The sequence below is a fragment of the Hordeum vulgare genome, chromosome 6H (genome assembly GCF_904849725.1).
Source record: "Hordeum vulgare subsp. vulgare chromosome 6H, MorexV3_pseudomolecules_assembly, whole genome shotgun sequence".
In the NCBI taxonomy this organism is placed as follows: domain Eukaryota; kingdom Viridiplantae; phylum Streptophyta; class Magnoliopsida; order Poales; family Poaceae; genus Hordeum; species Hordeum vulgare.
In genome coordinates this window covers 469,603,612-469,623,166 of record NC_058523.1, presented here as the reverse complement: position 1 = coordinate 469,623,166, position 19,555 = coordinate 469,603,612, and the positions used below count along the sequence as shown (strand labels likewise).

Genomic DNA, 19,555 nt, shown 5'->3' with positions numbered 1-19,555 from the left:
ACCCCCCCCCCCAAAACACGCCAGCCCCCTCACCCCCTCCCCACCCCCACTTTCCCCTCGTTCCTCTCCTCCCTTCCTCCCTCCCTAACCCTATGCAAGGTGGTGGCGGCTGTACTTAGGCATTGAAGAGGCTTCACAAAAATCAAAAGAAAAAGGGCACAACATGGATAGAAGGGGAGGGAAAGAAGCTCACGAGGATGGTTTGTTGAAGGATGGTTTGTTCTGCTCCATCCATGGATCCAATTTTGTAGTTTTTTTTCTCCTCTTCTTTTGGATCTGAAAATCTTGGTAAACTCTGTTTTTTTCACAGGAATCTTGGAGCAGTATGGCCAATTCCTTATGTGCAGCCAGGTTTGTTTGTTTTTTAGACCAACTTTGCATGCAAAAACTACATGTGTGTGTACATACCATCTGATGCCAAGAAAAAAGACATAGTTTGTTAAATCTGACTAAACAAAGAGGTAGGGAGGAAGAACTGTAAAGCTAGTAATTTTCTGGCCACTTTGGGTAGCATACATGAAACAGTTTGTTTCACATTTTAATAAAGTATTTTTTTTGTTTTTCCACATTTTCCTGAAGGACACAATCCTTTTAATCAATTTTATACATGACTTTTGTTTGTGTGTAGCAACCATACCTTGCTGTTAACTCATCGTTCCAGACTGACAAAATTCAATTGCAGCAGGCACAACATCCAGATTACTCCAACCAGAAAGCCCTTTTGCAACAAAATTTTCAAAATGTTGATGCTCCAGCTTTCAAGAATTTGCTAACCCCTTTTCAGGTAAGATAGAAAACAAAAAATTCAGTTCAGTTGCACCACATGTATTTCGTTATGAATAGAAAAAAGAACTCTTCAAATTCATTGCATCGATGTATTTTGTGAGATGCTCCAATAAAAAAAATTATAAAACAAAAAATGCAGGATATGGATTTCCTTGAAGGTATCAACTTAACTTACACGCAGTTGTTGATGGTTGCCAGTCAAGAGGTACTATAGAAGAAGTATTTTTTTATACTTTCACATGTACAACGCAAAATAAAAGGGAAAAAAGAACAAAATGTCCGAACTAACTGAATAAAGCAAATTGCATAACATGTTTACTGATAACAGGGTGGGATTGGTGGATCCCAGCAATTTGGTCACAAAGAAAACCCTGGTGGAGGAATTAATCATGAGGTAAAGTTGACTGGATTTTATGTATGTACATTTGACCGCTCTCTTATGTCCCACGACATGAAAAAAAAAGATTACTAATTTTGTTATTGATGATGCAGAATGACATGTTCATGCTGACCGAACGATATGGATGCTTGGAACAGGATAACAACATGTGTCAAACAACAAAAACACAGCAAACACAGAAAATAGACGTTGGGGCGGAAGGTTTTCCTAGTTGGATCTGGGACGACAACCGAACTGAAGAACACGCAGGCAGTAGCTACCACTCTGGATACAGACCACACAACAGTGATGACGATGAAATGGATGACGAATTAGACGATGATTTAACCATTAATGTTGATGAAGCTGCTGCTGGTTTTAGGCTTGGAGAACATTTTACAGATGATACAACTCCAGCTGGTTCTAGACATGGTCCTAGTTTGACCGACGACATGAGTGCTGATGGTGATTCACACAATTCTCAACAAGCATCTACATTTGGAAAAAAACAGAATGTACCTGAATGTGATGATCAACAAGATGAACAAGATGGTGGTACTGGGCACAAGGAAAATATAGAACAGCTTTCACAAGAGGACATTTTAATGTTCCTAGAAAATGATAGTGTTGTCGCAGCTCAGACTTGCAGCCAAGAAGTGTGCATCCACCATGTCCCGCATGTGGGCATGCCCTTTGTTTCTCATGAAGCTGCATATGCTTTCTATAATGAGTACGCAGCCATCTGTGGTTTTGCAATTGAAAAGGCAGGTACTTACCATGCAAGTAAATCTGGTGGTAAGGCGGTAACACGTTACACTTTCAAATGCAACCGCTCAGGGAAAGTTGTTAGTGAGGATGTGCTGGAAGAAAGAAAAAAAAAAGAGACAGCTCAAGAACCAAGAGAAAACAGGGGTTCCACCGCCTGAGAAGGTGAAAAGGAAAAGAAAAAACTCCATTGAAATAACTGGGTGTCAGGCTAAGATGGTTGCAACACGAAAAGGAGAAATTTGGCTTGTAACATCTATTGATCTGGAACACAACCACACCCTAAGCCCTCCGGATGAGTCCAAATATTTAAGATCACACAAGCATACGACAGAACAAGAGAAGTTGTTCATTAGAACATTCAACTCAGTGCAGATGCCCACTAGGAAGATTATGGCCAGTCTTTCTTATCTACGTGGCGGCAATGCGCCCTACACAAAAAAATATGTTAGCAATGTCAGGACAGCCATAAACAGAGAAAATGCAAGAGCGATATGTTACACGTGCTTGAGTACTTTAGGAACAAGCAGAAAGAGGATCCAACTTTCTAATATGCTTTCAAAGTTGTCGACGAAGACATCAACAAGGTCTTGTGCATATTCTGGGCAGATGGCTACTCCAGAAAAATGTATGAGCTTTATGGTGATTGCTTGAGTTTTGACACAACATACAAAACAAACCGTTACAATCTGCCATTTGCACCATTTGTTGGCATCAGTGGGCATGGTCTCAATTGCTTTTTCGCTTGTGCTATTGTTAACAATGAAACAGTTGACACATTTGAGTGGCTGTTTAAAACATTCCTAGACTGCATGCATCAAAAAGCTCCTATGACAGTAATTACAGACCAAGATGTTGCAATGAAAAGTGTTATTCCTACTGTTTTCAAGGGAACTGTTCATAGGTGCTGCCTCTTCCACATAATGAAAAAGGTTCAGGAGAGATGTGTGTGAACTTTTTCATTAAACCCAGAGTTGTATCATGATTTCAGTGACATCATACATAACTGCCTTACAGAGGCAGAATTTGAGATGTTGTGGCCCCAAATGACACACAAATATGGAGTCGACAACCTCAAGTACTTCAGGTACATGTGGAAGTACAGGAAGCTGTTTGTCCCAGTGTATTTCAAGAAATGCTTCTTCCCCTTTATCCATTCTACTGCTCGAAGTGAAGGCACAAATGCTATATTTAAGGATAATGTAGGATCAACATTCAGTGTGATTAGCTTTCTGCGTGAGTACCAACGGATATTGGAAGCAATGCAGGAGAATGAGAAAGAGCAAGACTCACTTACAAGGATAACAAAACCAACCTACTGGCTCTGCAGTGAACTGGAATTGCAGGCTGCTAACAAGTACAATAGAGCTATATTCTACAGATTTCAGAAATTTATAAAGTTTGCAAACTAGTTGCATGTGGAGGAAGTTGAGAAAAACAGTAGATTTGAGGTGTACAAGACAAGAATGCTTGCTGACAAAGATTTCAGAATCCGCAGATATGTTGTCATTGTTGACATCCACCGAGAGGACTTCACTTGCATTTGTGCGAAGTTTCAAAAAGATGGTCTTGTGTGCAGCTACATTCTTAGAGTGTTAATGCATCTTAACTTGTCAGTGTTTCCCGAGAAATACTACATTCACAGATGGAGACCAAAGGAAAAAAAGACATCAGAAAACTAAGGTATGGAGTCCCTGAGGAACTAACAGCAGGTGAACATCACCTTAGGTACATGGTGTTGTCTAGCAGACTCAATGAATGGGCTTCTGATACTGCGTCATCTAATGAAAAATACATGTATCTGGTTGCGGAAGGTGTTAGGATAGAGGAAAAGCTAGATGAGATGACTTTGGCAGAGGAGCAACAAAAAATGCAAGGCAAGCAGTCTGAACCAAGTTCACCTCCAGCTCCTATTATTAACAAAGAACACCCTGATGGTTATGGAGAGAACCTAAAAGATCCAGATGTTATTATTTCGAAAGGGCGTCCACAGGAACGTTACAAGACTTTTTTGGAGAAATTACATGCAAAACAACAGATTGGGTGTGGCCACTGTGGTCAGCATGACCATGTTTTTGTTTCATGCACAAACAAACACATTCCAAAGTCTCAATTTCACAAGAAGACTATAGTTGGCAAAAAAACATCAGGTATTTTTAGTTTTTTGCTTGAATAAAGTTGAAAAATACCTGCTAGTTCATTGCATCGTAGCTTTCTTGCACCCTCATGGTTGTAAGTAACAAAAAACCTTGTTGTTGCAGATGTGACTCCTACTTCGCATGATACTTGTATGAAAAATCAAACAGCAGGTAGCAAAAGAAAAAACGAGAAACGGAGTTCACAAAAAGATGCTACTAGTGCACCTAGTGCTGCAAGGGGGCTACCAACTAGTCGTGCAAGGGAGCTACCAGCTAGAAAGACACAAACAGGAGGAAAGCAAAAAAAGTGTTGAGCAGCAAACAAGTCAAGAAGATTTTGCTACTGCATCTTGAAGAAGACATATCTTGCTCCATCAAGTATTGTAAAAGACTAGAAACTATGTCATTGATCTGAAAAAATGTTGCTCCATCAAAAAAATTTTGTAGTGGAAACTATGTATTGCTGCAAAAAAAAATTGTAATGCAAGTGAAGAATACCTTTTTGCGGTGTTGTTGATCTTTGTAAGTGTTGCAAATTCTTCTTACGAATGATGCACAAAAAATGGCGACACATGTTTGTTCTCCCCTCTTTTTGATGGCTGATGAAATTTAAGATGAAAAAGCTTTAGAAACAAATTCATAATAAATCTTTAAAAAATACTAGCAGTGAACCGAATGAAAAAAGAACAGTTGGTGGCCTTGTGCGAAAAAACAAATACTAACCATATGCAAAAATCAATCATGAGGTTCTCTGTTGTTGACTCATTTGCCTCCTCCAGCAAATGCACAAACACACACAAAAAATTGATGACATATAAAAAAAGGAAGCAAAAAATGTTCCGTAAGTAAAAATATTTTCTTATGGATGGAGACAAAAAAAAGTACTATAGATTTAAAAACTTTAAAACAAAAACATATTCATGTACTTTTTTTTTGAAAACCTTGGTGATGTATTTGCAGCTATTTGCATTTTGCAAAATAAGAATGAAGATAAAAGGAGCAGACTTAGGTTTCAGTACAATAACAAAATGGTAGAACGCAAAAAAATGTTTACATCTGTCCAACATGGAAAAAATATTTTTTGTTGTATTCTTTTGCTATCCTGTACTATGCAGGATATAGTATTTTCACTAGATTTTCCTATATAAGTCTTTTGTCTTGTGTAGGCAACAGTTTGTTGAGTGGCCACTGCTAAGCATCTGGCGTTTGTCTTTCCATTCCTGCACAATGTAAAACAAAAGAAGGGGGAATAAGCAACAATCATTTTAAAAAAGACAAGTGTAAAAACAAAAAACAAACTATTAAAATCTGAAAAAAAAATAAGATACAAGAACAAAAAATGCATGAATTACCCTATAGGCAGTACTCCTTGACACGTTTCTTTTCATCATATAGCTTGTTGTAGGGGCTGAACATGAGATCAACAGCATATCTGATTCTTGCATGTGGTATGTCTTTTGCTGAAAAAGCTATAGGGATTGGGTTCCTTGGGCACCATCCCATCAGTTTCATAGTGAAAATCCCACAATCAGTGCTGACACAAGTAAAAGGGCAAAAGAAAAAAAGTCAGTTTGTTTTGTAAGCCAGAGAACAAAAAATTGTATAAACACAAGGAAAATAACAACGACAAGAAGAAGTCGCAAAAAAATATAGTTCTGTTGTTTTCTTACTCGTTGTTTTGTTGAGGGACTCTTGGATATACTGTAGTGAATGAATTGAAGTTCATTGCTTTCATCTGAGATTTGTACCAAATGCAAATAAAACTTGAAATCTGCCATTCATAAGAACAACATGTCTTCATGTTAGCACACATAAAATGCAGAGAAAAACAAAAAAAAATTGTACAAAGATGTAGTGCTTCAGCTACAAGTTGAAAATAAAAAAACACACTGTTAGAAAAAAGCTTTGGCTTACAATTTTTTTCTTGATGCCCTTGTGGTACGAGTTGTTCTCGTCATAGACCGAATCCAAAAAATTGAATTGCGTCCAGTGAAGTCCACGACGAACAGAAAGTAATGTGAGTTGTGCAGTGTTGGAAAGTATAGCTTGTGTTGATCCATTGTGAAGTTTTATCAAAGAAAGTAAGAGTGCAAAAAAATTAGTTTCGATTAATTATGGGAAAAACTAGAAAAACTGTATAGATAGACAGAAAAAAGTTGGAAAACACACCTTATCTGACATGTAAAGGTCATGTGCTTTTGAAGCTCCGGTGAAACTTGTAATTAGCTTGTTCCTCCACCAAATCCTTGTCTCTTCGTTTTTCCATTTCCCAAGAAAATATTCCTTTGAAATTGTGTAAGGTTGGAATTTTTAGAATAACAGAAAAAATTAACAAATTAAGAATGATGACAAAAAAAAATAGAAAAAAAAGTAAAGACGTCAAAAGAAGTTCACAGCATAGTTGTATGTTTGCTTAGAGATACAGTGTGAAAGAAGTAGTGCTTTCGTGAGTTCCTAGGATGATTTGAATTGAATAGATGCCTGCAGTACACGTTTATAACGTATGACTCAACACGAGCATCTATTTTCATTGAGTTCCCGAGCTGTCCGTATGTGGCGATTGTTTTGTCAATGTTAACTGCTGCTTTGCTGCACATTTTGAAAAAGCAAGGTAAAAAAATACATAAAGAAACAGTAAAAAAGAGCAAAAACATTCAGAAAAAAACATTACTGCATGTTTTAAGGAAAACTTACGTTGCTATGCATTCAACATCACCCAAAAATGTTATGATTTCGTACATCTTTAACTCATGTTGCATTATTGGACCCCTATCATCACACTCATATGGAGAACTCAGGTACCTGCTTGGTTGAATAACCCTCTTTGGTGGTAAATTTTCTTTTCCACGTAAACTGCTTGACGTTCCTAGCGACAGACTTGTATTGTAAATATCATCTGTTCTATTCACCATTGTGTTTCTTTGTTCCCTGAAGTTTCTATCTCGATAAATTTTGAGCTCTCCTGGTATGTAAAATGGGGGAAAATTGCAAAAAAAAAATAGGTCAGAGTTGTAATCAAGAAAAGAAGGGGATAGAAAAACAAAAAAGAAGAACAAAAAAAGAAAAACAGACTAAAAAATGGCCCCCTACAGATTTTTCTTCTATGAAATGTACTTCGTTTCCTTTGCTATCGATGGAATCTTGGTCGTAGTTTTCCTCCTCAACAAATAACCTTCTACCTACTATTGGTACATTGTAGTATTGCTGTGAAAAACACACAGAAGGCAACAGAAAAACAAAAAACATCATTAGATCCAAACAGAGAATGAGAACAATTGTTCTTGGGCAACAAAACGTACAATTTTTTTTTGAAAACTACCTTCCTCATTTTGAGTGGGGGGCTTTCTGTTTTCATGTGGCTATTACTTTTCCATGGCGAGTAGCAGGTTTGCTTGTGATTCCAAAACGTTGTTACTTGGCCTTCAGGTGTTACCTGCAGCAAAAAAAATAATGAAAAAATGAAAAAAAATGAAACTTAACAAAGTACTCACCATACATTTCTATGGGCAAAAGAAGTATAGTTAAAAGATATACCACAAATAGATTTTGAGTGCTCACCAAATCAACAATCTCCTCATCTGGTATGGCAGGTTTTGGTGTTTTGCACATCTTGTAACTTTGTGGGTCCCTCTGGGCACACTGAATGCTTAGAACCTTGAACGAACTACTTCTTACCTGTTTTTGTGATTAACAACAACAAAAAAACAAATTTAAAATACGACAGAGATACCAACAAAAATTAAAAAAATAGTTATCGTAACATACCTTTTGGTTTGTATTATCTTGGAGATGAACATCAAAATCTTTAGGCTGTATTTCCTTGAAGTTTTTTGTGATTTTCAACTTTGCTTCCTGCTTACAGAAAAAAATAAAAAAATGTAAGTGCTACAAAAAGAAGTTTGATGTTCACAATACAAAAAATTTACATGCACCAGAGAAAACAGACAAAACAAAAAAGCATACATCTATCTTTTTGTTGTAACACGCATCTTTCATTCCTACAGGCCTCCATAGTTTATGTTCTTCAATAATATTTGCACAATCATCTACATCATCAGAGATCCTGAATGACGGGGTGCTGTCGTCAACAAAGTAATATTTTTCCCTTGCCTTGTCTAGAAAATTACTAATCATATTGTATCCTCTTTGAAACATCTCATCTGTATGTGCGGGAAGAAAGAAAATGTTAGACCGTTTGTGATTGTTTATGTGTTTTGGAAAAAAATAAATAGATCAGACTAAGAGAAAGACATAGATACCACTCTCTGGTTCCAGTGGTACATTAATGTCTATTCTTAGATTATCCAGACGCTCGACGAACTTGTTGGTATTCGGATCCTGTTTTCAACCAAAAAAAGGAAAAGTAGATGATGCAAACAAAAGTTGTACAAACAAAACTGTTGAGATGTGCGTCTAAATTTTTTTACATACCAATTCCTGTACAGGAGTGTTCTGAAAACCAAAAAATGTTGTTGGCTTAAATTGTGAGACTTTTATTTTGGACTGAATGAGCTCTGTATGTATGTCTTCTTTCACACTCTGTACTACATTTCGAGTGTGATCTTCTTTACTATATATGTTAAGCATGTAGTTTAAGCTGCTGCTCTTGTCCTGTTGATTACAAAAATTCTGTTCTTCCACACATTTCTCCCTTGGTTCATTCTGTGAGATAACCTGTTGTAAGAACATACAAAAACAAAAGAGAAGCAAAATTTGGTTGAGAACAATTTTTTTTTTGAAATCAGCTCCAATACAAAAAAGAACAAAAAGTCATACTACATACATTGAAAGTGACTTCAGATGACTTCTTCTGCTTGATTGCACAAAAAGTTTGTTGTCCACTACTTGATTGCGAAGCTCCTCTTTTTCTTTTGTAGTGGATCAAAACTTCTGTGGATGAATCAAGATGCAAGTCAAAAAAAGAAATGTAAGTTCAATCAAAGACAAGCTAATGTAATGCATTGAAATGGTCTTTGTGACTGAGTTATTTGTGCTCTACTTTCTTGTACTTGGTTTAGTTCAAGAAGAGTTGTTGTGGCTGTAACAGGTATTTGCATTTTACATTCTGTTTCATGGTTGGCCTGGGTAAGCAACAATTTTTTTTCCTGTTGTAGCATCAGTTTTTGAGGTAAAAGACCCAGCAGACTGTTGACTGGATGATAGAACATCCATTTCCTTTTTACATTCTGCTTCGAGATTGGTCTCCTTGTGTAACAAGATTGTCCCCTTGACGGCATGATTTTTTGAAACAGAAGACCCAACAGAGTGCTGACTACTTGAAACAGCAGGCATTTCCTTTTTACATTCAGCTTGAAGGTCGGTCTGGGTGCCCAGCAAGATTTTTTGCTCCTCAGCATTAGTTTTGAAAGCCGGAGACCCATCAGAGTGCTGACTGCTTGTTATAACCTTCTTTTTTATTTTATTCATCTCCACAATATCTCCTGCAATGAGTAGAAAAATGATTTAAATTTTTGACACATTCTATTCAAAAACAAACACATAAAAAAAGTGGGCAAAAAAGACGTACAAAATATGACTTAACAACATACACACATACCTCCATCGTTATCATCTGCATGTTCGCTTGAATTAAGCTTCACAGTGTCTCCAGATTTGTTGCATTCCTGACTCGGGATCAACTCAGTTCCAGTAGAGCCCACCTTAACGGTGTTGCCTGACTCCCATGACCCATTTGTTATGATCCGAATTGTCTCCAACACAAGCCCTTTTGCTTTCATACAGGTATTAATATCTTGATCCCTCATTTGGTTTTCAAAAGCAATGAATATTTCTTCTTTGACCTCATGCAACATAAGAACATGAGTGACTAGAAAGAAAAAAGTGAATCACAAAAAAATTGTAGTTTTCGTACCTTCTCAGACAAAAATTTTCCTGCAGCAATCTTAATCGCTTTCCTAAAATTTGTATTCTTCATGGTGCTTGCCCACTCACATGTTCCTTCTTTATAACACATCTCTATTTCTTTTTTTATCTGCAAGATGCATGCAAAAATAGAAAACTATGAATACAGACAAACTAAGAAATTAACTTTCAAAAGCACATTGCAAGAAAGATACATATATAACTTGATAAACTATGAAAACTTTTAGAGAAAAAAGACAAAAAAGATGAAAAACTTACTCATAGAGGTCCATATTTTCCATCTTTTCCAATTGTCATGTCACTGAAATGCTTAATCATTTGTCCTTTCCAAACACATATCCTAGGCATAAAAGGTGCCACCTGGATTGATCCAAAATCAATGTAATCTAAGCAACGGACCTGCAAAAACATAAAAATCAAAAAAGTTACAAAAAAAGATTTGCATGTGTGCAAAATTCAAACAGATACTAGCATGAGGAAAAGTAAAAATTTGATACAGCAGAAAAGAAAAGTCAAAAGGCACATACTGCTATGTGGTATATGCACCCTCCTAATGTCATTGTTGTTCGATTTTGCTTCAGCTTTTCCTTTTGGTATTTCTTTATATACACCATTTCCCATTCATGCACAAACCTGCACCAATTTAATTCCTTGATCTCCTCCACATTAAGTAGAGCACCCATGTATTTTGTACTTGGTTTTGTATTCGATGTTGGACAGAGAAATGTTGCTAATGCTACAACCATGAAACAACGAAGGAAGTCATTGTCACACAACTTTTCAAACAAGAGCTTGTTACCAAAAGACTTGATTGTTGGGACTTCTGTCAACCCAAAAAGAGCAAGAAATGCTTGCTTGCCAGCTTCTTCTTCTTTCATGTTTATGATTTTTTCTCCTGATGGAATTCCCAACACAAACTGCACTGACTCACAATTGAGTGGAATGATGTCCTTGCTGAACACAATTACCTCTGCTTGTGTGTCAACATTGTCAGCGATCCATTGAACAAATGGTCTGGGGATAAAGCAGTCATCCAATTCCAACAGATAGCCAAAACCTATGTTCCTAACAAGCTGGACCGTGTGATTGCTTTTTAGAACAGAAGAGACAATCTCGCAGAAGTAAGGCAGGCTACAACAGCTGTAAGCTTTGGTGACAATATCATGAATGACAACTTTTGTTGTGGTTGGATCATTCCTTGATCTCTGTTGCAGAAAAAAACAAACATGGGATTGTTATATATGTTTGGGTGGCGATACTACAAAAATGAAAGTGAAAACTGATGAAAAGTACAACAAAAAAAGTACCTTCTCTTTCTTCTCTAGAAATGCTTTGCGTCGCTCTTTTCTTTGAGCACTCTTACTCAGCTGTGATGTAGACAAACAAATAAAAAAAGATCCATCATGTCTCAGAAAAAAAATAGCAATGAAAAAAAATGTATAAGGAAAATCTTCATACAACAATTTCCAAATGACTAAAAAATTTCATAGTTTTTGCATTGCATAAAAAAAGTTAATTCATCTGAAGGATTGTTAAATTCCCTGAAAAAAGATTTCACACTGCACAAAAGTTCTGTTTAGTTAGTACCATTATATAGCTTTTTGAATGTTTTTGGAGTTCTTACATGAGTAGCAAACTAGACGGGTTGACTACTGATATGAGTAGAAAACTGAAGTTGCCAGACAACAAAAAAACTTGCATGAAACATAAAAAATATTGAACAAAAGTAAGGAAAAATAAAAAAAATAAATGCATTACGAACCAGTGTTGCAACTTCTTCGAATAACAAACCATCAGACGCTTCAATGTCAGTGATCTCTACTTCATATCGCTTCTCTTGAAAATCAATATCTTCGAGACCCATTTGTCCGTGCTTTTCGTTTGTGTTGCTCCCAGGTTCGGTTTTTATGTCTTTGATATCTATACTTGTTTGCTTATGAAAATAATAACATTGTACATGATACATCAGTACTTTTATATAGCCTTCTCCATTCAATACTTCTGTACATGATACATGATACATCAGTACTCTTGTACATGATACATCAGTACTCTTATTTGTCTCTTTGTTTTTGGAAATTTATTGTTTGAACTTTAGCCTTCTCCATTCAATATTGTACTAGAAACATGTGAAGTGGTGTTGGAATACATGATTTTTTTTATAAAAAACACATAAAAAATTTAAACTGCATGAGAAAACAAAGAGCCCAGAGTGCGTACAATTTTGTCCTCTTGACGTAGTGCTTCTTTCAAGGAGACCTCAACTTTCTTTTTTGAATCATCTTCGATCATTTTGTGCGCATCCATGAGAAACTGCTAATGAAAAATAAAAAAAAGAGAAAAATAAAACATTCGTTAAAACATTTTCAGTACAAAAAATACTATTTAATTATTCAAACTTTTACTGTGACTCTACTTTTACATATGCATTGTGATGTGCTACTAACAACTACTGACAATAAGGCTCAGTTGCAACCACAAAAAAAACATCTTAAAAATGGGGCACACACTAAGATGTTCAGTCTGGTTACGTGAGAAAAAAACAAAACCTGATACGAAACACATACACATCAGCAATCATAAAAATCACATCAAGAACTAACTGAAAAACAAAACTGCAAAAACTAAAACAATGCAAAATTAAAAAAAACAAAAACTGTGAAAATGACTAATGCCTAGTACAAAAAATTTAAAACCCTCAGGCCGATGCTAAATAACAGCAGCTACCAGCATTAGACAAACAAGTTAGATACAAAAAAGGGATTTCCCACGACTCGAAAGCACTTTTGAAGCCTAAAAAAAAGGGACCTCACTCGATGAAAAAGAAAAGTGCATTTTGAAAATCAACTAATGAATGTCGTGGGATCCACTTTCAAGTAAAAACGATGACTGCACTCCTTCTACTTTGAACGTCTTAAAGTGTACCACTTCAGAAAAAAGTAAAACACTTATACTAAAGAAAAATGAGTATAACACTCAACCCAACACTTATGAAGAAAAACACTAAACTTAACTTAACACTTGCAGTTAAAAAATACTTATACTAAAATACTAAACTTAACACTTACAGAACACTGAACTACTAGGAGAAGCCCCTTATTAAAAATACTTGCAGATGAATATGGCAAAACACTAAACTTAACACTTGCAGAAGATATGCTTAAAAAATGAAAAGTCTGGGAACTAACTGAACACTTATACAAAAACAAAAAAATGAACACTAACCCCTGAAAATAAAACAATGAACTAGCTGGAAAAAACTGGTTCTGCCAAGTCACAAACTGGAAATCGGCCCTTACACTAGATTTGCACAAACTAGAAAAAAAATCACGGGATGCCGTTCGCAAATTTAAAATCTGGCACGTATTGGTACGACACAACCTACAGGATAATCCCTGAGCTCACTCAAACCAACAAGTCGACAGTGTGCATAAAAATACAGGTAACGAATTGTTGTCGCGATGCACCACTTCCCTAACCAAAACTAACTTAAAACTCCTTGCCCCACTAAACGTACGTTACACAACGATGGGCATACCATTATCCATAATTGCAGTCACTGAATGTACATTACACAAAACGATCAATAAACATACCGTTATCAAAAAATAATCGAGCAGCCTTGTCCCTCCCTGGCTCACTCAACCCAACAAAGTACACACCCCATACAGTATACAACTAAGCTGCTTTCGATTCAGATTTGTTGCTTGAAGTGATAACGCAGAGCCCAATTATCCACTGGGCACACATTGCTTGCCGACTACAGATTAACCTACCAGGTAACAAAACTACATCCCACACACTACAGATTCTCCCCTCCTGACTCAACCAAAACATCTGCATATCAAAACACTACCGCCATACCTAAAAACTATTAAACCAGCAAGCATATGTTTCACAAACAAAAAAGAGTGGTATCTGAAAATGAAAAATATACATATCATGAACAGCAGAACCAAAAAACAAACCACAGACTCCTCATGAATCTCTGTCTCAGTCAACCAAACATGTGCATGTCAACACTATCCCCATACCTAGACCTAATCACTCAGCACGCGTACGTTGCGCAACAAAACAGATCATCAGCAGCAGAAGCCAAAACAAAACAAAACTAACAACAGATATGAACTCAACTAAAAAACAGCTTACACACATTTTCTGTGGAGAAAATCCTGGGGATTAAACAAATTGGTCGGAAGTTTGCTAGGTGGGATTAAATCAGCTTGCAAATTCTGTCTCGGTATCGTCATTCGCAAGCAATTTAGGCGGAACCAAAAAAAAATTTGCAGATCCAGAGCTCGATTTGGACTTCACGCACATGGATTCCTGTGCTGAGGGGACTGCAACAGCGCCAAAAATACACTCGCCTCCCGCGAAAATAACTAGGCTGCGCTTGACCAACGAAATCGTAGATCTCGTGCTCGATTTTGCTTCTCCCATTACACACACAACGCGGCGGGCGGGATAATCCTGGGGATGAGGAGGAGGAGGCAGAGGGGAAAAGGGACCAGCGCCTTACCTGATCCTCACGGCCCCATATGTCTGGGGGCACACCCGCGTCGCTGAGCATCTCGCCGCTGGCAACTTCCGCGGCATGAAGCTTCGATTTGGTCGCCCCCGTGATGCAGCTTCCTTCCCCACCCGTTCTGTCTCTCTCTGTCCGCTGCCTCTCAGATTTCGAACCAGTGCCGTTGGCTATAGTAGGGGAAAAAGGACTTTGTCTGAACGGGCCCACATACCAGAGACTAGCAAAACACAAAAAAATGCTTGCTCCATTTCATTTACAGAATAACGCTCTTTTTCCTACAGAAAATTTCAATACTCCGCAAAACATAATGATTATTTTCCAACAGGAGTTTTTGTTCCATTCTACAACAAAATTCTCAATGCAAAAAAAACATTAGTTTGTTGTGTGTGCGTACGCTTTTGTCGCATGTCCGTGCACTTATCCCTAGACACGTGTGCCTCTTTCACTTACATTTTGTTTTGTAACATTTGTTTTTGCTTTACAAAGTGCAATTGTAGCAAAAAAGATATAGTTACATAAAAGTTGAATGTAGAACGTCCACCCCCCCCCCCCCCCGATTTGCGACAACAAAGAGTGGACATGCAGTCGTGTGGCTTTTGGATGGACATACAAATGGCTGTTGGCTAAGCATCCGCCTCCCGCCGCCCCCTTAGACCCATTGAGTTGTGACGATGATCGTGGTCATGCAATTCCATAGTTGGGTTTGCACATGCAACTGCTCATCACACAGCCAAAAAAGCTGCAACGATGATGGTGCACATGTAGTTGCATAGCTGTGGTTCGACATGCAAAAGTGGTTAGCGGCCCCCACCTCCCACCTAATTTGCAAAAAACAATCATTATGAACAATCAGTTGTTCATAATGATGGTGCACATGCAATTGCATAGCTGTGCTTGGACATGCAAAAAATGTTAGCGTCCCCACTTTCCCTAAGTTGGAAAAACACAATCATGATTGACAAGCAGTTGTGTCTCTTATGGTTGGATATGCAAAAGTGGTCGTCGCACAACCAAAAAAGTTGCGGCAAATGATGGTGGACATGCAATTGCATATGTGTGGTTGCACATGCGAACTGGTTGTCGCGCGACCAAACTTGCAACGATGATGGTGGACATGCAGTTGCATAGCTGTACTCGGACATGCAAAAAAGTGCTTAGCGTCCCCACTTTCCTTAAGTTGGAAAAACAATCATAATGGACAAGCAGTTGCGTATCTATGGTTGGACATGCAAAATTGGTCGTCGCACAACCACAAAGTTGCGACAATGATGGTGGACATGCAATTGCATCTGTGTGGTTGCATTGCAGTTGTGTCTGTGTGGTTGCCATTGCAAGTTGTCATCATACAAACCAAAGTTCCGGCAATGATGGTGGACATGCAGTTGCACAACTGTGGTTGCACATGCAACTGGTCGCCGCACGCCCCCGAAGTTGCAACAATGATAGTGGACATGCATTTGCATACATGCCATTGGACGTGCAAAAAGTAGTCATCGTCCCCGCTTCCCCCCCTAAGTTGGAAAAACAATCATAATGGACAACAACAGTTGTGTCTCTTATGGTTCGACATGCAAAAAAGTGGTCGTCACACAAAACCAAAAAAAGTTGACGATGATGGTGACATGCAGTTGCATTTGTGTGGTTGGACATGCAGTTGCATCTGTGTGGTTGCACGTGCAACTTATCGTCTCACAAACCAAAAAGTTGTGATGATGATAGTGGACATGCAGTTGCGTAGCTGTGGTTGCACATGCAACTGGTCGTCCCACGACCGAAAAAATTGCGACGATGATGTTGGACATGTAGTTGCATAGTTGTCGTTGGACATGCAAAAAGTTGTCAGCGTCCCCCCCCGTCCCCTAAGTTGCAAAAACAATCATGATATGCAGTTGCATCTGTGTCGTTGAACATGCAAGTGGTCGTCGCACACCCCCAAAGTTGCGACGATGATGGTGTGCATGCAGTTGCGTCTGTGTGGTTGGACATGCAAGTGGTCGTCGCACAACCAGAGTTGCGACGATGATGGTGGGCATGCAGTTGCGTCTGTGTGGTTGGACATGCAAATGTTAGTCGCACAACCAGAGTTGCGACGATGATGGTGGGCATGCAGTTGCGTCTGTGTGGTTGGACATGCAAGTGATCGTCGCACAAGCAGAGAGTTGCGACGATGATGGTGGACATGCAATCGCATCCGCGTGGTTGGACATGCAAGTGGTCGTCGCACAAACCAAGTTTCCGACGATGATGGTGTATATGCAGTTGCGTCTGTGTGGTTGGACATGCAAGTGGTCGTAGCACAACCAGAGAGTTGCGACTATGATGGTGGACATGCAATCGCGTCCGCGTGGTTGGACATACAAGTGGTCGTCGCACAAACCAAGTTCCCGACGATGATGGTGTATATGCAGTTGCATCTGTGTGGTTGCACATGCAAGTGGTCGTCGCACAACCAGAGTTGTGACGATGATGGTGGACATGCAATCGCGTCTGCGTGGTTGGACATGCAAGTGGTCGTCGCACAACCCAAGTTTCCGACGATGATGGTGTATATGCAGTTGCGTCTATGTGTTTGCACATGCAAGTGTTCGTTGCACAACCAGAGTTGCGACGGTGATGGTGGACATGCAATCGCGTCCGCGTGGTTGGACATGCAAGTGGTCGTCGCACAAACCAAGTTTCTGACGATGATGGTGTATATGCAGTTGCGTCTATGTGTTTTGGACATGCAAGTGTTCGTCGCACAACCAGAGTTGCGACAATGATGGTGGACATGCAATTGCGTCCGCGTGGTTGGACATGCAAAGCGTTCGGCTCCCCCCATCCTTAGACACACACCCCTGCCCCCCTACCCCCGAAGTTGCGACGATGATGATGCACATGCAGTTGCGTCTGTGTGGTTGGACATGCAAGTGGTCATCGCACAAAACCCCCCTCCCCCATGAGTTGCGACGACGATGGTGGACATGTTGTTGTTTCTCTCTGGGTGGACATGCGAAAACGGTCACAACCCCACTATTCTTGAGCAGCAATGATGATGGTGAGCATCCATCTGCATAGCTATGGTTGGACATGTCTATGGGTTGACATGCAAGCAAGCTGCCGCCCTTGGGACCGAGTTGCAACGAATTGCTGGTGGTCATGCAATTTGCGTGGCTTTTGTGGGGACATACAAAAAGTGGCCGCCGGCACCCCCCCCACACACACACACCTCCCCTGCTAGTTTGTGACGATGATGATGAGCATGAAGTTGCATGTCTGCGGGTGGGCATGCAACTGTTGCAGTTTCAACTACTCGTTTTAAGTTGCGGCAAAAAAAAGTAGTGTCTAAAAAAACAGGCAAATGTCCTCTGTTTTTCTTTTGACATAAGTAAACGATAAATTAGAACATGAAAGGTAAAAACACAAACATAGAAAAAAACTGAAAAAAAAGTTTTACAGCAAACCTAAAATTTTATCTCAGGAAAAAAAACAAAGAAATGCAGGATGCTTTTGTGTGATACCTTCCATATATATTCTCACACATAGTTCAATAGGGGGCCTTGCATATAACAAAAAATGGTCATAACTCAAACTTTAAAAAGTACACATAACAGAGTACTCAGCACAGAAATATAAAAAAAATAGTTCTACATAAAAATACATACATCAAACATATATAGTTCTGCAACTTCCCCTTCTAGAAAAATACTGCTAGCATTAACTCTGCATGCATCTTTTAAAAAAATGCAGCTATTTCTTATTGTGGAATGCACTCCTAGACAAAAGTGCCTAACCAAGCTTCCTCATGATCACCAAAGCGTCGACGTCCTACCTCGAGCTGTTCTTGAAGCCAACAAGAACAACCATGTTGACATTGAGTTGTGTGCTAGCTGCAAACTCTTTCCACTTCTTGCAGCCAAGAACAATGCAACCCTCGTCTGAAGTGTGATATGGTATTCTTCTGAAATTTCCACTCTCCAAGCAAACACCAACAATCCCCTGTTCTTCGAAAGGTGCAGCAGCAGCAACTATCTTCGGTATTTTCTATTACGCACAAAAATGTATATCAGCAAAACAAAAATGAAAAAAAAGACAAAACAAAATTACAGACTAGTTAAATGCCAAAAAACAGAAAAATAAAACTACACAAAAAAGAAAAACATACCATCATGCCTACTAAGACATCTGTCCTTGTGAAACGGTGAACAAAAGGCAACCCAACAAAGCTGTTGTTCAAAGGCACCAATGACCGAAGCTGAGTTTCCTCAATCGCAGTCAATTCTAGACCCCTTGTCCGAACAATGACTTCATCAATATTGTGTGGAACATCTCCATCATCATCGTCTTCGTCATCATCTCCCTCTGAACCTTCATCATCCTCTTCGATTGATTCCTCATCGTCAACTTCTGTTGTTTCTTCATCTTCAGAACCGTTGCTGTACTGGATAGGCTCATCTAGGAAAAAGTACACCAACTCACCCTTCCCCAGCTTGTTATCTGCATAAAACTTCCTCCAACCACTACCATACATTGCGCTCTTTCTGTGTCCCTTGTAACACTTTACAGTGTACGTACACCCATGTGCAGCAAAAGTCACCCTCTGTCCTGTCGTGTTGTTGAACCACACTCTTCTATTGCATGGCACAACCTACATTTGTTGAAACATAGCAAAAAATAAAAATACCACATAACAAAGTTGAGAATGTGTCAATACAAAAAAGAGTAACATATCAAAATGGAATTTAAACTGATAACTTACCCCTGCATTTTTAAAGTCTTCCCAAACATACATGCTCAAACTGCTTCCAGTGTTCCCATAGTAGCAATGGTTCAAACAAACTCCGCAAACCACATCCTGTTCACACAGACAAAAAATTATTAAAAATGATTTTTCTAACTTGCTACACATGGATTCACAAAAAAGAAAGAACAAAAATGAATCCATACAAATATATTTTACATTGTATTCATGCACAACAACATAGTTTCCATTTCAGAAAAACATACTACTTCTAGATTAAAAAAGAAACATCAAATGTCTTTTGCTCTCGTCAAACATTCTATCAAATTTATACATACTACATATCTAGACAGTTT

General features: G+C 38.7%; 5 protein-coding genes and 1 long non-coding RNA gene across 6 annotated transcripts; 2 read left to right on the top strand and 4 right to left on the bottom strand.

Moving 5' to 3' along the window:
- Positions 1 to 61: 61 nt before the first annotated feature.
- LOC123403532 lies at positions 62 to 4,285 on the bottom strand. Its single transcript, XR_006611489.1, has 4 exons — positions 4,120 to 4,285; positions 1,942 to 2,025; positions 638 to 1,873; positions 62 to 411 (listed from the first exon to the last, which is right to left on the bottom strand). It is a non-coding gene; the product is annotated as an uncharacterized LOC123403532 (long non-coding RNA).
- Positions 920 to 3,442, top strand: LOC123403528. The gene is made up of 3 exons (XM_045097459.1): positions 920 to 991; positions 1,115 to 1,180; positions 1,279 to 3,442. The coding sequence occupies exons 1-3, from the start codon at positions 920 to 922 to the stop codon at positions 2,089 to 2,091; spliced, it is 951 nt and encodes a 316-aa protein (XP_044953394.1). The 3' UTR covers positions 2,092 to 3,442.
- LOC123403530 lies at positions 3,497 to 4,544 on the top strand. The gene is made up of 2 exons (XM_045097461.1): positions 3,497 to 4,080; positions 4,192 to 4,544. The coding sequence occupies exons 1-2, from the start codon at positions 3,576 to 3,578 to the stop codon at positions 4,380 to 4,382; spliced, it is 696 nt and encodes a 231-aa protein (XP_044953396.1). The 5' UTR covers positions 3,497 to 3,575; the 3' UTR covers positions 4,383 to 4,544.
- Positions 4,545 to 5,053: 509 nt separating this feature from the next.
- LOC123403529 lies at positions 5,054 to 8,962 on the bottom strand. The gene is made up of 14 exons (XM_045097460.1): positions 8,852 to 8,962; positions 8,500 to 8,742; positions 8,328 to 8,406; positions 8,032 to 8,228; positions 7,834 to 7,920; positions 7,627 to 7,743; positions 7,388 to 7,501; positions 7,159 to 7,272; positions 6,763 to 7,030; positions 6,238 to 6,657; positions 5,983 to 6,113; positions 5,739 to 5,839; positions 5,421 to 5,602; positions 5,054 to 5,288 (listed from the first exon to the last, which is right to left on the bottom strand). Exons 2-9 carry the CDS (start codon positions 8,653 to 8,655, stop codon positions 6,974 to 6,976), a joined length of 921 nt encoding a protein of 306 aa, XP_044953395.1. The 5' UTR covers positions 8,656 to 8,742; positions 8,852 to 8,962; the 3' UTR covers positions 5,054 to 5,288; positions 5,421 to 5,602; positions 5,739 to 5,839; positions 5,983 to 6,113; positions 6,238 to 6,657; positions 6,763 to 6,973.
- Positions 8,963 to 9,042: 80 nt separating this feature from the next.
- Positions 9,043 to 9,934, bottom strand: LOC123401874. Its single transcript, XM_045095730.1, has 2 exons — positions 9,626 to 9,934; positions 9,043 to 9,509 (listed from the first exon to the last, which is right to left on the bottom strand). The coding sequence occupies exons 1-2, from the start codon at positions 9,879 to 9,881 to the stop codon at positions 9,139 to 9,141; spliced, it is 627 nt and encodes a 208-aa protein (XP_044951665.1). The 5' UTR covers positions 9,882 to 9,934; the 3' UTR covers positions 9,043 to 9,138.
- A 6-nt stretch (positions 9,935 to 9,940) lies between these two features.
- Positions 9,941 to 11,885, bottom strand: LOC123401873. The gene is made up of 5 exons (XM_045095729.1): positions 11,714 to 11,885; positions 11,259 to 11,318; positions 10,479 to 11,156; positions 10,210 to 10,350; positions 9,941 to 10,060 (listed from the first exon to the last, which is right to left on the bottom strand). Exons 1-4 carry the CDS (start codon positions 11,813 to 11,815, stop codon positions 10,210 to 10,212), a joined length of 981 nt encoding a protein of 326 aa, XP_044951664.1. The 5' UTR covers positions 11,816 to 11,885; the 3' UTR covers positions 9,941 to 10,060.
- Positions 11,886 to 19,555: the final 7,670 nt, after the last annotated feature.

Coding starts and splice junctions, on each gene's coding strand:
- LOC123403528 (XM_045097459.1), top strand. CDS start 920: ATGCAGGATATGGATTTCCTTGAAGGTATCAACTTAACTTACACGCAG. Junction 992..1,114: donor TGATGGTTGCCAGTCAAGAG/GTACTATAGAAG, acceptor TACTGATAACAG/GGTGGGATTGGTGGATCCCA. Junction 1,181..1,278: donor GTGGAGGAATTAATCATGAG/GTAAAGTTGACT, acceptor TTGATGATGCAG/AATGACATGTTCATGCTGAC.
- LOC123403530 (XM_045097461.1), top strand. CDS start 3,576: ATGGAGACCAAAGGAAAAAAAGACATCAGAAAACTAAGGTATGGAGTC. Junction 4,081..4,191: donor AGTTGGCAAAAAAACATCAG/GTATTTTTAGTT, acceptor TTGTTGTTGCAG/ATGTGACTCCTACTTCGCAT.
- LOC123403529 (XM_045097460.1), bottom strand. CDS start 8,655: ATGCTTAACATATATAGTAAAGAAGATCACACTCGAAATGTAGTACAG. Junction 7,921..8,031: donor GTTACAACAAAAAGATAGAT/GTATGCTTTTTT, acceptor TTCTGTAAGCAG/GAAGCAAAGTTGAAAATCAC. Junction 7,031..7,158: donor ATTTCATAGAAGAAAAATCT/GTAGGGGGCCAT, acceptor TTTACATACCAG/GAGAGCTCAAAATTTATCGA.
- LOC123401874 (XM_045095730.1), bottom strand. CDS start 9,881: ATGTTGCATGAGGTCAAAGAAGAAATATTCATTGCTTTTGAAAACCAA. Junction 9,510..9,625: donor TGCAGATGATAACGATGGAG/GTATGTGTGTAT, acceptor TACTCATTGCAG/GAGATATTGTGGAGATGAAT.
- LOC123401873 (XM_045095729.1), bottom strand. CDS start 11,815: ATGGGTCTCGAAGATATTGATTTTCAAGAGAAGCGATATGAAGTAGAG. Junction 11,157..11,258: donor TTCTAGAGAAGAAAGAGAAG/GTACTTTTTTTG, acceptor TTTCTGCAACAG/AGATCAAGGAATGATCCAAC. Junction 10,351..10,478: donor GGTGCATATACCACATAGCA/GTATGTGCCTTT, acceptor ATGTTTTTGCAG/GTCCGTTGCTTAGATTACAT.